At 44.2% G+C, this 14,726-nt stretch overlaps 1 protein-coding gene across 1 annotated transcript; it reads left to right on the top strand.

Moving 5' to 3' along the window:
* The first annotated feature begins 3,937 nt into the window (after positions 1 to 3,937).
* LOC143493261 (rhamnose-binding lectin-like) lies at positions 3,938 to 14,248 on the top strand. The gene is made up of 13 exons (XM_076991568.1): positions 3,938 to 4,067; positions 5,149 to 5,257; positions 5,539 to 5,571; positions 6,726 to 6,770; positions 7,061 to 7,190; positions 7,467 to 7,576; positions 7,794 to 7,838; positions 7,970 to 8,105; positions 8,205 to 8,314; positions 8,425 to 8,469; positions 10,230 to 10,365; positions 13,158 to 13,267; positions 14,110 to 14,248. Coding segments are annotated over exons 2-13 (933 nt in total). The 5' UTR covers positions 3,938 to 4,067; positions 5,149 to 5,226; the 3' UTR covers positions 14,112 to 14,248.
* Positions 14,249 to 14,726: the final 478 nt, after the last annotated feature.

The raw sequence follows: 14,726 nt of genomic DNA, 5'->3' as shown, positions 1-14,726 counted from the left end.
CCACTGTAGATTCACCTACCCAATAATCTAAATTCTATGTTATCGTCAAACAGTATTCTGAAGTAGTAATTTAGAGCTGTCTAGCTGGCTGTCAGCTAGTATCTTTCACCCAACATTGTTCATAACATTTGTTTGTAAATTATCTTCATATCAACAAATACAAATTGCATCAACAAATTGCACGTCAGGATGATTTAAGTGAGTGGCCGATACGCAGAGTCAACCAAACGAGTCTTTAGATGCCTGTCAGCAGAGGTAGGTGGCGTTTCTGGACACTAGATGCCACAGTCAAGTAGCACTGGCCAAACCAAGTGCCATGATTATGTAGCAGCTGCCACAAGGTGCCATTTCTGAGTGGCATAAAAGCCACTTTGTGCTGCTTACACACCAAACAGGGTCCGCACCCTTAGATGCTTAGATGCATCCGAGACATACCTGTCAAGTGTCCCGTTTTGGCTTTGACAGTCCCGTATTTTACCGCTCTGTCCCGGCGTCATCCCGTATTTTTATTTTCCCGTATTTGTCCCGTATTTTCAGTTTACAATTTTTATTTTTTTTAAAGCATTCATGTGCCGCTCCAAACAGAATTGTCACTAGCCTCGCTAGAACTGCCACCCAGACTACTGCAGGTGGAACTGCCACCCAGACTACTGCAGGTGGAACTGCCACCCAGACTACTGCAAGTGGAACTGCCACCCAGACTACGGCAGTTCTCGCGAGGCTAGTGACAGAATCTGTTTGGCACGGCACATAAATTTTTTAAAAAATTGAAAACTCGCGGGTTTAGTGTCGACAGTGGGAGCAAACCTGGAACAACAAATCGGAGATGGATTTAACGAGAGAAGGCAGTCCTGCCTAAAAAGCTAAGCGTACCTGTAAGTACCTTGACGAATGGGACAGGGAATTTACTTTCCTAAAGAGGAGCATGAAAGGGCATAGCTACTCATTCTGTAAGATATGTAGCTGTGATTTTAGTGTCTCTCATGGGGGAAGGAACGATGTCCGTCAGCACGAACAATCTGCCAAGCACAAACGCGGGCTAAAGGCACAGAATATGCCCAGGAGATGTCCCCATTTGTAGCTACATACCACTAGAAAGTTTTTATTTTTTTATTCATTTGTAGTTCAAAACATATTTGGGGTGTTTTTCTTCACTTTTTGCCACTCCAAATATGTTTTCGTCTCTCCTGCAGCTATATGCAAATAACCGATTATGCAAATTAGGTGATGACGTCATATACGGGAAATGTCCCATATTTTAAAATACAAAACTTGACAGGTATGATCCGAGATGTTTTGTGATTGGCCAGATGTGAGTTTGCTTTGCTCTACATTTGTTTGGATTTTGTGTCTTGTCTCTGTAGCAGTGCTGTGATTAATGAAGAAGTCTCTGCTGACACGGTCTTAGTCGTTAGTAGTAAGTTTACTACAAAAAGAACAGCATCAAACCAAGCACCCTAGGTTTGCTTGAGAGAGGTCTCGGGCCAATGTGAATCTTTCTCTCCAGAGCTTTAGCATAGGCGGAGCCAAAGCAGGGGCCGGGGGGGCACTGGACCCCCCTGAATTCTGATTGGCCACCCCAAGTGCCCCCCCAGATGACTGACATGTCACCGCATCACACATCTTGTTGAGAGCCTGTTGCGTTTTGTAATCGGTAATAATACTCAATGCTCAATTTCATTTAACACATGCAAGCAGCGGGCACGACGGAGAAATTTTTTCAAACGAGCGTTGTGCCAAATTCCTACTCCCATCATTTGCACACGCATAAAAACACTACAGATGATATTCCGGAGTAACAGTGATTTTAACTTAGTTCATTGAGAACTCTAGTTTTGTTCTAACTAGATATTTAGACATAATACTGCTGTAATACTGCGATGTCGTGGTCAGAGGTGAACTTCGGTATAGCCAGTGTGTATTTTATTTAAAATAATAAACACCCTTGAGCCAGTGTGGCTTTGGATATAGATAATTCCGTGCCGTTTGCTGTGATGGATAATTAAAGTCTTATTTATGCATACAAACGTAAATTGACAATAACATCTGTAGCGTCTTTATGCGGATAAACGAGGGTTGTCGGAATTTGACACGTGAAATGCTACAGGCACCGTTCAGGCACCTGATCAGGGGTCAGTTTCCCAAAACGTTCTTAGTGCTAAGTAGGCTACTTAGACCCCCTAAAATAGCTTTGGCCACCCTCTGGCCACCCCAAGGATAAAAGTCTAGCTCCGCCACTGAGCTTTAGGTCACCACACCTATATATGCAAGTTTGTTAATGCAAGACTAGGTCCCTATATATTTGCATATTTCGGGAGTGGGTTGTGATTTGTTGGGTGAAATGATTGGTTTGCTTTATTTATGCAAGGGTTGTGCGGTGGTTTGCAGGTGTTTGTTGTACAACAATTAGGTGCTGATTGGACTAGGACTTCTTTTTAAACGGCGATGGTAGTAGGTTTGACAGGACTACCAGAATCGGCGGGATGGGAGTGCAGGATTCCCTGGGAAAATCGCAATGTTGAGTCAACACGCTGAGCAAGTAAAATAAAGGAAAGTCTGATTTGCTACTGTTTTCCCTCTCGCGTGGATCCAGTTGGCTTGTGAAATCTCCAAACCCTTTCTCCTTGTTAGTGATGCATTTCCCTTTTTCTTAGGCATATTATTTCACATGGGGTCTCTGTGAAATTCCCTTAATAAAATCAAGTGATACTCAGTTGGTGTGTTGTGTGTCTCTGAGAGATCTAAACTAAATTTAAAGATCTTGACATCAGCCTAGTGGGCACGACACACACATCATATATAAGTCGATAAATATGAGAGAAAGGGGCCTCAATATTTAGAACAACGACAGGAAGAGGGCCCACCAGACCTTTGACTTTAAGATTAGGGCCACTTTCAGTTCAATCAGAACCATGTGAAACCCACATTTCATTTTAGCCTACTTAACAAATGAACAACTGATACAAGCGAACACAAAACCCTAACTACTACACACGCATAGAGATAATTAGACACACCAAGAATAGCATAACCAGAGCGAGAGAATGTCAAGTTTACTACAGAAAAAGAGAGAAAGATGACAGGAACAGAAACTACAAGACGAGAGGCGATAGCAGGCTAAATAAATTCAGGGTAGCGGAGAAACACGGGGAGGTCCGCCATAAAAAAAAAAACCAGACAGCAACTGAGAAAAAACAATGGGTCTAGATACCTGACAAACGAAGGTAGAGACAGGACACAGGTGAAACAGATTACACGTAAGAAAAGAAAGACTGGACCAGGATAGGTGAACATAGAGGAAGGGAAAACTACGGTAATGAATGATTGACAGGGGGCGGAGCCAATGTATTCCACAGGTACTGTACTACATTAAAGCTTTTACACGTTTTATTAAAATTGAGATTTCATCAACAAAAACAGAACATTGTATCATATCACATGACACTTGACGTTACTTCTGAACAGTACTACTCAACAACATACACAGACACTTGGTTACAAACGTAGAGGAAGAACAAGAGTTTGTCTGCTAATACCAGTCCAGTGATTAATAAGGTAATACCCAGAAGCACATATATAGTTTACATTAATAAGCCTGAGATTCTGCATATGTCTTGCAGGTAAGTCATTTTCTTTACTTCTGATACAGAGTCTTTACTCCTGTTCTGTTTTGGCAACACTTACACATTTTACTGTGTTTACCAAAGACAAAATATTTTTCAAGTTCAATTTTTAATGCCCATTATTCTAAAAAAGAAAACAAAACTTTTTTTTAGCTTAATCCACATACACTTTTGTCACGGTAGGCCGGCCTCCGAGCACAGGGGAGACACCCACACAATGACACACCTCTGCAGTGCCACTCCCTCACTCTCAATCACCCACATATTGACACACCCCTCATCAGTTGCGCACACCTGCTGCATATGATCCCTCTTCTTTAAAACCCTCACAGGTCCCACCATTTTGTACTGAGTATTCTTGATACCAGCCCTGAATGAAGTTTTGACCTTTTTGCCTGACTAGATTATGCTCCGATTGCTAACCTTTGTTTCTCAGCGGTTCAGGTGAGTTTTGCTTTTGGTGAGTTTTTTTGTTTGTTCTAATGGACAATTAAAATGTAACTGCATTACCCTCACCTCCTGCTGCATCCATGGTGACACACCTTTTTAAAAATCTGGGATGAATGTCAGTTGAGTAATGTTTTGTAGTTATCTTGGTTCCTGGAAAACATTATTTCAGATGGTTCAAATGCTGCTCAACAAGTACTTGTAGATATGATGTAGAGAGGAACAAAATTTGAACAGTTTATATCAATTCAAGAATAGTTACAAACTATTTTTTTTCTGATTTCTTGCAGCACTAAACAAAGATTGTATGGCAATGTGGCGTATGTGATGAGGCCAGGTTAATCTTGATTGATCTGTTGGAGAGTAAGGAAACTCTATTGCCAAATTTAAGAGTCCAGATCAATTTCTCCTGAAAGAACAGGCTATTTGAGCACACACTGAACTTCATTTCAGACTATGCCTTCAGGAATTACGTGTTGTCAGCTCAAAAGCAGGAAAATTAACCAGTTTGCTCATTCTGTTAATTTCATAAGCTGCCTTTTGAATTTCATTCCATTTATGCACCACTTTTTCATTCTCATGAACAGTCCAGCATTTTCTCCAACATGCATTCACGATGTCTGCATTTGCTGTATGCAATTCCTTCATCTTTGAATCCAATTCATGCAAAGTGTCCACAGATGGGACCCAGTGCACCAAAAATGTAATTTTCCTATTAGCTGTATTTTAGCTGAATTTGCTAATCAATGTACAACATAATTAAGTGGTGAGCTAGCACACTTGGAGCATAATCTGGAGATTGGGAGCTTTACAGGTGCAGTCCATGTTGGTGTATGTGTAGCACTGCCTGTGTCCCTAGGTCAGAGTACCTGATGGATTATGACAACAGGCTTATTAGTTAGAAACAGGGTTGTACAATAAAACAAGTGAGTCAACAGTCTGCTATAATGTAATAGAATAAATGCAGCACTATACCCATACCAAATTTACACAATGTCCTGGAACAGAAAACAATGCCACAATAATCTGTTAATTACCAAGTGTTTTCATGCTTGGAGAAATGTTTTCTGATTTACAGCATATAAATACTGCTCGGCTCCAGTGGATTCAACACGTGGATATTCACTTGCATCTCTGACACCACCAGCCCAGAACAATGTTTGTCCTGAAGCTCACTCTACTCTCTTGTAAGTTTTAACCATGTATGATGCTCAACCTTTTCCCTTGCATCTCAACAAGAGAAACGGTAATCAGAACCAAGCTGAAATTTATTTGCACATTTTAGTGCAGGACGTACTCCAGCAAACAATGCAGGACTGCAAGTATGAAATATGTTAGTCCAAGTAAAACACTGATTTGCATTGAATGCAAGGACTGATTTGTAGAGGTTTAAGGACTGATTTGTAGAGGTTTAAGGACTGATTTGTAGAGGTTTAAGGACTGCCTGTTTGTCTTTCTCTTTTGTCAGTGCTGATGGCTCCTGGCTTGCTTGTTTATGCAGGTAAAAATATGCACCAATGCTTTATTTGCATCTGCATATTTATCAGATGAGTGCATATATGCACTCATTGTATTTTACTACTGCTTAAATGTTAACAATAAAAAAAAAAAGAAATTAGAAACCATCATGGCAGAGTTTTAGTCTGTCTTAACAATTCTAACAGTTTTATTGTGCTGAAGTGGCAGAAACAGCAGGAGGTGATGGTTGGGCTGTGTTCTTTAATGTCCATACTCTCATAAGAGGCATGAACAGCACAACACTATAATGAAAGGAAAAGGCGCTAAATAACTACTAGAGGCGCAAAACACGCGACGGTCACAATCCTTGTCTGGAATGAGGAGGCGATGATGAGGTTACGGGTGTGTATGATCAGGAGGAGGGTGACTACAGGGTGTACAGGAGCTGGAGTGTGTAGGAGTGGGCATCTCCCCTGAGGTGGTGGACTGGCCTACCGTGTCATTTATTAATGTACATGTTACACACATCACACGGGGCCGCTGAATGGCGTGTTCAAGACTGCTTTATTCTGTTTAATACAACACAGCACAGTACAACGTTGGCGCTATTCATCTATTGACTATACGTCTGAGCTTGTGTCTATTACAGTCATCAACTTTAGCACCATTAAAATATAAGGAAACCGGTCTAAACATTAACAAGAAATGCCCGAAAGGGGTTGAAAACGTGTTTACTACTACACGGTAACAGCATCAGTAACTGACGTCGGTTAGCATTTTAGCAAATATAATTTAACAGATTCCCTTCACTTCAAACTACGTACAAAACAGCTTGCACTCATAACACAGTCCTGCGAGTAGATAGACGTCTACTGATACCAACATATGTTTTGTGCACTTCACCCACCTGTTTAATACAACACAGCACAGTACAACGTTAGCGCTATTCATCTATTGACTATACGTCTGAGCTCACTTGACCTCTTAGCGCTATGGTTGCCATCTGCTGGCGTAGCATGTGCACTGCACTCCCATTTGGCAGGTGGAATTTATCTTTCGGTGCCACATCTGAACATTAAAACCGGAAAGTGAACAAAACTTCAGCCTCAATAAAATGAAAACTTATAGGGGGATGTACTTTCTCAACATTCATGTCCTGGGTGCCACATACATGTCTATCGTTGTTGGTTCTTTCAGAAAATGAAATAACCTGTTATGGTAGTGTCCAGCACCTCGGCTGTGGTAAGTTATTCTCAGCAACAAACTGAACCATATACATATTTTTTTTTTTTATGTAAGGACTTCAATGTTAACTTCCTTCTAGAAATGTATAGGATTTTGTACGCTCTTTCAGTGGTAAATGTAAACTATAATTAAAGAATGTAGAACACATAAATACGGTTGCTTATCAGTACAATGAGCATTTTATTTATGAATTATTTTGACAATGTGACTGTTCATACTGTTAAAGGATTTAGTCAATCTCTCAGCATTGCAGAGAATAAACTCCACATTTGTATCCACACTTTCAGACACTGGAGTAATAAATGTGACGTCTGCATTATATGGCCGGACAGATAAAAGCATTTGTAGTGTTGGTCGTCCTGCTTCTGAAACCCAGAACACCGCATGTACCTTGAATATTCCCATCATCTCTGCTAGGTACAACAAACATACATGGCATATAGCAAGTATTTTATTTTTCTATACCTCTTATGAATATTACTGAAAATATGGAATGCTGGTTTGAGACTTTGGTAAAAATTAGATGAATAATTGGAATACCCCCAGACAAATCTGAATCTAACAAAAGACTGGTAATCAAACTGTTACTATTCCTTTGATGTTGGATAGTTTTGTTCCATCATACAGAGTGATCAAGCTGTAAGAGTCCATCACCCAACACGTCTGACATTTAATATCCTTTGTAATAAACAGGTGCAATGGGTTTAGACAGTGTGAGTTTAAGACTGATAAGCTTGGCAGCACAGACCCGTGTTTGGGAACGTTCAAGTACTACAACACAACTTTCACCTGTATGCAAGGCCGTAAGTATAACGGATATAGTCTGCCAAGTTTGACATCTACCATATTGTTGTAAACCTTTTGAACGCCTGCTGTGCTGCAGAGTTCTGATTCTTACACGCCTGATGCATTGTCCTAATTGAATAATTATCCTACTTATTGGAGTGACATCTTAATCCTGCAGTTCTGCAGGGTGGTAGACGTCCAGGTCCTGATGCAGTTTTTGTCTGTTTCCACCAGGTGTCATTGTAATATGTGAGGATGGCTACAGCACATTGGACTGTGGTGAGATCACCCTCCTTCATCTTTGCCTTATTTGGTCAATACTGATTGTGCGTCCATACGAAACCTACTGCAGATCAATTATACTTTCAAAACGGTCGATGCTCCAAACTGTTCACTGTGTGTCTGTGCAGGGAATGATGTGGTTGACATCATCAATGCTAACTACGGGCGCACAGATTCTACAACCTGCTCAACTGGGCTGCCCAGTTTCATCCTGGCTAACACCAACTGCTATGCTTCCAACACACTCTCTCTTGTGGCTGCAGAGTAATGTGTTTTTTTTTTTTTTAATTGTTTTTCTGATCTGAGGCTGTGTTGCTCAAGTGCTCTTAAGAGCTCTTGGTAACACCTCACTTTACCTCACAGGTGTAATGGGAAAACCAGTTGTACTGTACATGCTTCATACACCATCTTCAATGATCCATGTATTGGGATTTCCAAATACCTCACCGTCTCCTATCGTTGCCTCCCAGTTTGTAAGTAATTAATCCTTCATACAGTAACTAATCCTCTGTACTATTCTCTACAGTAGCATGCCTTACAGAAACATCTGGTTGATTACAATCTGCTGTGATGTGTCCTGCAGACACCAGTGTGACCTGCGAGGGCAGTAATGCTGCACTGAAATGTGGTTTGTACAATCTCCTTTTAGTATCCCCTCATAAAATCAAGGTTCTGTCACTGCCCCACTAACTCCATAACTAAATTTTCCTTGCTTTATAGTTGATGTCTAGGTTTAATTTAGTTTTACAAATCTACATATCATTTAATAGATAAATTATCCAGATAATTGATTGTCAAATATTAATGCATGTTTAAGCATAGAATGTACCTTTAATTAAATCAACTGTACTTTGAGAAGTAAATGTAGGTGTCATGGTGCGAGGAATGAGGCAGGATGTGTGGACTAGGTCCATAAACATGTAGCTATATTCTTATAACCAATATGGCGCATGTAACACAACATACAACACCTAAGGCAAACGCATAGTCGCAAAGACTATACTCGGAGCATACTCGCACAATATATACACAACTCTTAAGCCCTGACACATTAGACTGACAAGATGTGTGAACACGTACAACCACACAGGAAGTACATATGTGAACGCGAACTACGTATTCACAGGCCCAAAGGGAGGGGTCCAGTTAAGTACAGAGAAGCAAGACCATGCAGGGATTTTCAACAAAAGCAGTTTTTTGTATGCAGAGCATGACCGGAAGTCAGTGTGGTTGATCTAGTATGAGTGACTTGGGCAAGAGTTTAATGAGACTGTTCTGGTGGGTGGTTTTTCAACGTACTGAAGTAAACTGATTGTTTTATTGGGAATGCCAGTGGCTGGTTGTCCCAGAGGTGACTGGGTGGGTGTGGTGCACTTCTGATCTCCATGACAGTTGAAGTAGTTGTCAGAAATTATGACATGAGACTTGTTACTTGCAACTTGGTGACTTGTTCACAAGTCCTAGTCAAGTCACCAGATGTAATTTCAATATTTAACACAATTGATGCAGTTGATTATTGGTATATTAAGTTAGTCAGACTAACTAGGCGTTTGAGCGTTTCGGTTCACTTGAGTGAGGTTGTCGTCGTCACCTGCACCCCCCCCGTTCGTCCGTCCCGCCCCCCCGGTCCCTGCTTTCGAATTATTGTTGATGCGGACCACTCACGTCAAGTTGCTCATGTGGACCCCTGTAACAGTTAATTTTCGACCCCTGAGTTATCACATCCCAGCTAGCTAGCTAACCGTTATAGCATTGTTAAATATACATAGAGACTTACTCTTGTTTGTGCAGCCTCAAATGTCAGTTTGAAGTGGCTGCATCTCCATCTCTTATCCTAATTCCACATGTCTTGCATGTCGCAGTTCTTATTTTATTCACAACAGCATAATCTTTATAATTGAACGGGATCATTTTTGGGAGCATGTTGCTTGTCCCCCCCGCACAAATTCAACGCTGCTACCCCCCTCCCCCTCTTCTCCGATTGGCTGCAGAACTTCACCTGTAGTTTACGGATAAACTGAGCTGAGCAGTTCATATTTTACAGCACCATTAATACAAAATGATCCAGTTATGTGATTCTATATTACTTATGTTAAAATAAGGATTTCAAGTCCGATTCAAAGTGAGTAAAGGTAAAGTCTAAGTCAAGTCACAAGTCATCAGTTTAGTGTCAAGTCGGACTAGAGTCCAAGTCATGTGACTCGAGTCCACACGTCTGGAAATTAGATACATAGATAATTTTTACATTTTAAGGAAACTTGAGAATGATTTCCAAACATACACAGTATTTATTCAGTAGTCATGATCTCTGAGCACTGCTTATATGAAGTGATTTCTGCGCAGTAGACACTAACCCATTTCTGTTGTACTAAACTGTTTCATTTGTAGAAGCCGGTGTTTTGGATATCCTCAGTGCTAACTTTGGCAGAACTGATTCCACCACCTGCTCTGCTGGGAGACCCAGGAGTCAAATCTCCAATACCAATTGTTATGGAAACAACACATTAGCTGAAGTTACAAATAGGTGAGTCTACCCTGAAGTCAAAGTATTTTACTTTTACATTATTGATTTCTAGGAGAGAAATCTAAAAATAGTTGCACTACAGTGCCAATTTCAGTCCCTGACTGAAGAGCACAAGTGTAACGAATCAAGGGGTTAGGCGTGACGCAAATGCAAGTTCTTAGGAGTTTATTAAACAAAACGAGAGACAGACTACACTGACGAGAACTACAAAGCACAGGAGAATGTACGCAACAGAACACCACGTAACACACAACCAACCAGATGGCTAGGAGTCGGGCTGGGGCCTGCGGGGACCAGCAGGACAGGCCGGCGGGCAGCGGGAACAGGCGGGGTCCGCCGGCGGGCAGCGGGAACAGGCGGGGTCCGCCGGCGGGCAGCGGGAACAGGCGGGGTCCGCCGGCGGGCAGCGGGAACAGGAGGCAGAGGCGCCCAGTCGGCCCTGGAGAACTCTGGGGCCGAGGCGTCAGAGGAGACGTCGTCGGGGGCCGAGGCAGCCGGGCGGACGTCGTCGGGGGCCGAGGCAGCCGGGCGGACGTCGTCGGGGGCCGAGGCAGCCGGGCGGACGTCGTCGGGGGCCGAGGCAGCCGGGCGGACGTCGTCGGGGGCCGAGGCAGCCGGGCGGACGTCGTCGGGGGCCGAGGCAGCCGGGCGGACGTCGTCGGGGGCCGAGGCAGCCGGGCGGACGTCGTCGGGGGCCGAGGCAGCCGCCAACGGGCAGGAGTCGTCCGGGGACGCGGCCAACGGGCAGGAGTCGTCCGGGGACGCGGCCAACGGGCAGGAGTCGTCCGGGGACGCGGCCAACGGGCAGGAGTCGTCCGGGGACGCGGCCAACGGGCAGGAGTCGTCCGGGGACGCGGCCAACGGGCAGGAGTCGTCCGGGGACGCGGCCAACGGGCAGGAGTCGTCCGGGGACGCGGCCAACGGGCCGACCTCAACAGGGGCCGGAGCCGCCAGATGGACATCGTCTGGAGCAGGCGGGTACGCCGGGCAGGCGTCGTCTGGGGCCGGGGACGCCGGGCAGGCGTCGTCTGGAGCCAGGGGGGCGTCATCAGGGGGCAGAGCTGCAGGAGCAGCGACGTCGTCAGGGAGCGGAGACACAGGAGCGGCATAGACAGGGGCCGGGGGCGCCGGGACGGCATCGTCCGGAGCCGGGGACGTGGCCAGCGAGCAGACGACGCCAAGTGGTGCGGCCAGCGGGCAGACGTCATCAGCGTGATTGGGCCCCATGGCCGCCGGAACGTTGTCATCAGAGGGCGTGGCCGCCGGAACGTTGTCATCAGAGGGCGTGGCCGCCGGAACGTTGTCATCAGAGGGCGTGGCCGCCGGAACGTTGTCATCAGAGGGCGTGGCCGCCGGAACGTTGTCATCAGAGGGCGTGGCCGCCGGAACGTTGTCATCAGAGGGCGTGGCCGCCGGAACGTTGTCATCAGAGGGCGTGGCCGCCGGAACGTTGTCATCAGAGGGCGTGGCCGCCGGAACGTCGTCATCAGAGGGCGTGGCGACTTGAACACCAGCACTAACCCCTGGGTTCACCCTCCTCCCCACACTGCGCTGAAACGAGGGCCGGATGGCAGTACCAGCAAACCTAGTCCGCATTAGGTCACTGAAGCCCTTCACTGTCCATGCGTCACCCAAACGTCTCGACAAGATTGTCTGCCCACTCCAGTGCTTTGGACTTTAGTTGAGAGCGCATAAAAAGCACTAACACCCTCTCAGGAGGTGGGGGGCAAGTCAACAATTGAATGTACATCTCGCACTGAAAAATAAAATAATCAGCGGACATAGTTTCCCCATGGTATATATCCGGGCAGGGAGCTAGAGAAGGCAAAGCAACGCATTTGCCAAAAGCGTCCTTGGTCAGGACTGATTGTATGTTATCCAGGCTAGCCCGAAAAGAATCCTCATCACGGGAAATTTCCTCTCTTTCAGGAGAACAAGTAACCTGCTGCATCACTTTAAATTGGTCGGTCATTATGTAACGAATCAAGGGGTTAGGCGTGACGCTAATGCAAGTTCTTAGGAGTTTATTAAACAAAACAAGAGACAGACTACATTGACGAGAACTACAAAGCACAGGAGAATGTACGCAACAGAACACCACGTAACACACAACCAACCAGATGACGACAGAACCACTAAGAGACAGAACTAATCATGATAAACTACGAAGACACACACATACCATACGACAGAACTAGAAACCACGGAGTACCAAACAAACAAGTAGCTACAAACGCTCATGGTACAAATACAAAACAACTGTAAAGTCAAACAGACAGCATCTATCAATAAACGGTGTACATGACAAGAAAGCTAAAGCTAAAGGACTAACTAAACACAGAAGCAAACACTGGCAGATGAAACAAAACCATAGAAGGGAACTACCAAACACAGGGAGACTGAACAGGAGGCCAGAAACAGACACGGAACACAACTAGAACATTAGCAGAAAGGAGAACCAAGTCAGGAAAAGGGGGAAACATGGAACTAGACCACAGAGTACTCACGAAACACAATGACCGACACGGAGGACTGAAACAGATGGGATGATGTACTCTGAACAGGGGAGTGAAACGAGATTCAGGTGTGGGCACTCAAGACGGGGGCGGGGCAGACATGAGGGAAAGCACAGAAACAGGGAAACTAGGCGGGACCAGGGAGGAGGGCGGAACTGGACGTAACAACAAGTGAAAGATAATACAAAAATGGTATTAAATGGAGAGGCAAAAAATTAGCTTTTCAAAAAGTAGTTCTTCATTCTGTTTTAAGAATTCTGCTATTTATCTCCACAGGTGTGAAGGCAAGAGCAGTTGTGTGGTCCCTGCCACAAACTCTGTCTTCTCCGACCCCTGTGTCGGCACCTACAAGTACCTGAGCATTGGGTATTCCTGCAGGATTATCTGTGAGTTTCTTTCACTGCTCAAGACGCCACTTGTTAGTTGTTGCACTAGAGTGACTACTTTCACTCCATTTTCTCCTGTTCAATTATGCCAATTGTGTTGATCGTTTTTCCTGATATGATTTTAAACAAATGAATTCACACTTTGCATCTCTTATTAGCCAGACTGAAATCTGATGGTATATAGCAGGGGTAATCAACTATATTGTTCCGCGGGCCAAATTTGGCAGATAGCTCTGACCTGCGGTCCGAGGGACGGGAGGGGGGGGTGGCGACGCAAGTTGTTGAGCAGGGGGGGGTGGTGTTTTTTTTCGTGACGCAGTGTATTTTTCAATAGCGCTGAAATAAATGCTCCGGTTTAAAATGAATTCTCCCGTCAAAATAAAGACATATTTTTAACATTTTATTCTGGGTCAGGATGGGATGGCATTTGGGTCCGTATCCAGTTAATCAGGAATGAGATTGGGTCCGGACAGGACTGCGTTCGGGTCCGGATCCGGACCGCGGTCCGCCTGTTGGTGACCTCTGGTATATAGCATACAAAATGCTCAAATATTTCCATTTTCTTTTAAACACAGCAACTAACATTTCTGCTTGGAGTTGGTACGTGGGTGGTTATATGGTGCATTGAGAGGGGTTTGTTGTCAAATGTGGCTCAAACAGACCAGTGTCTATGTACCCCCAGGGAGTGAAGGTATTTATATTTAGGGTTTGGATTTAACGCTCACTCCTTATGGTCATTAGTGTAGTGAGTAACATGAATTACAGAAATTTGTACAGCAAGGACACTGTGCAGAACCTCGTTCTTTTTCTTTACTGCTACTAACTGCTCTATTTTCTTACAGAACTCGATGAATTTCATCTTCACTGGTGTCCTGTCTACAAAAGTTAGTCCTATTCTCATCATGTTAAAATATGTAACCCTGCAGTATCTATCCTGCAGAGGCATGATGCACTACATATATTAAATAACTGTTTATTGAACTGTTGTACTGTAATGATTTTTGACCCTTGTGACTCGGCTCAAAAAAAATGCATGATGTGATGTGTACAACCTTAAATTTAGTGAACACAATGAAATGGAAAAATGCCAATGAAATGATACAGAAACACTCATGACCAGCATTTGCCAGATGTATGTGAATTTCGTAAATGGACTTCATAAAAAGTGATTGTGTTGATGGGTGAGGGAGTGCAAACAAAAATGAAGCAATCACTCCAGTCTCGGGCGGGGGGAAGGAGGATGTAATGAATAACGTTCATCAGCGTAAAGCCTGGGACAAATCCAAATGAAGGATACAATAGCCAGCAGTCAACTGGTACAAAGACATGTATAGACATATTGTATATAGACAAATTACCCTCGGGTGTTGGGTTTCCTAATGGGCCCCGCCCAACTGAAGGGCAAACACATCACAACAGGATAACGAAATATTGTCGGTGCTGACAGAGGAGGCCGGCA

Source organism: Brachyhypopomus gauderio, unplaced genomic scaffold (genome assembly GCF_052324685.1).
Source record: "Brachyhypopomus gauderio isolate BG-103 unplaced genomic scaffold, BGAUD_0.2 sc83, whole genome shotgun sequence".
Classification (NCBI taxonomy): Eukaryota; Metazoa; Chordata; class Actinopteri; order Gymnotiformes; family Hypopomidae; genus Brachyhypopomus; species Brachyhypopomus gauderio.
This window is presented reverse-complemented; position numbering and strand designations above follow the sequence as displayed.

Bases quoted from the DNA above. Each gene is read 5' to 3' on its own strand.
- LOC143493261 (XM_076991568.1), top strand. From the start codon at position 5,227: ATGTTTGTCCTGAAGCTCACTCTACTCTCTT. The intron at 6,771-7,060 runs GTAAGTTATTCT...CCACACTTTCAG, and splicing joins TGTCCAGCACCTCGGCTGTG to ACACTGGAGTAATAAATGTG. The intron at 8,470-10,229 runs GTTTGTACAATC...TTTCATTTGTAG, and splicing joins TAATGCTGCACTGAAATGTG to AAGCCGGTGTTTTGGATATC.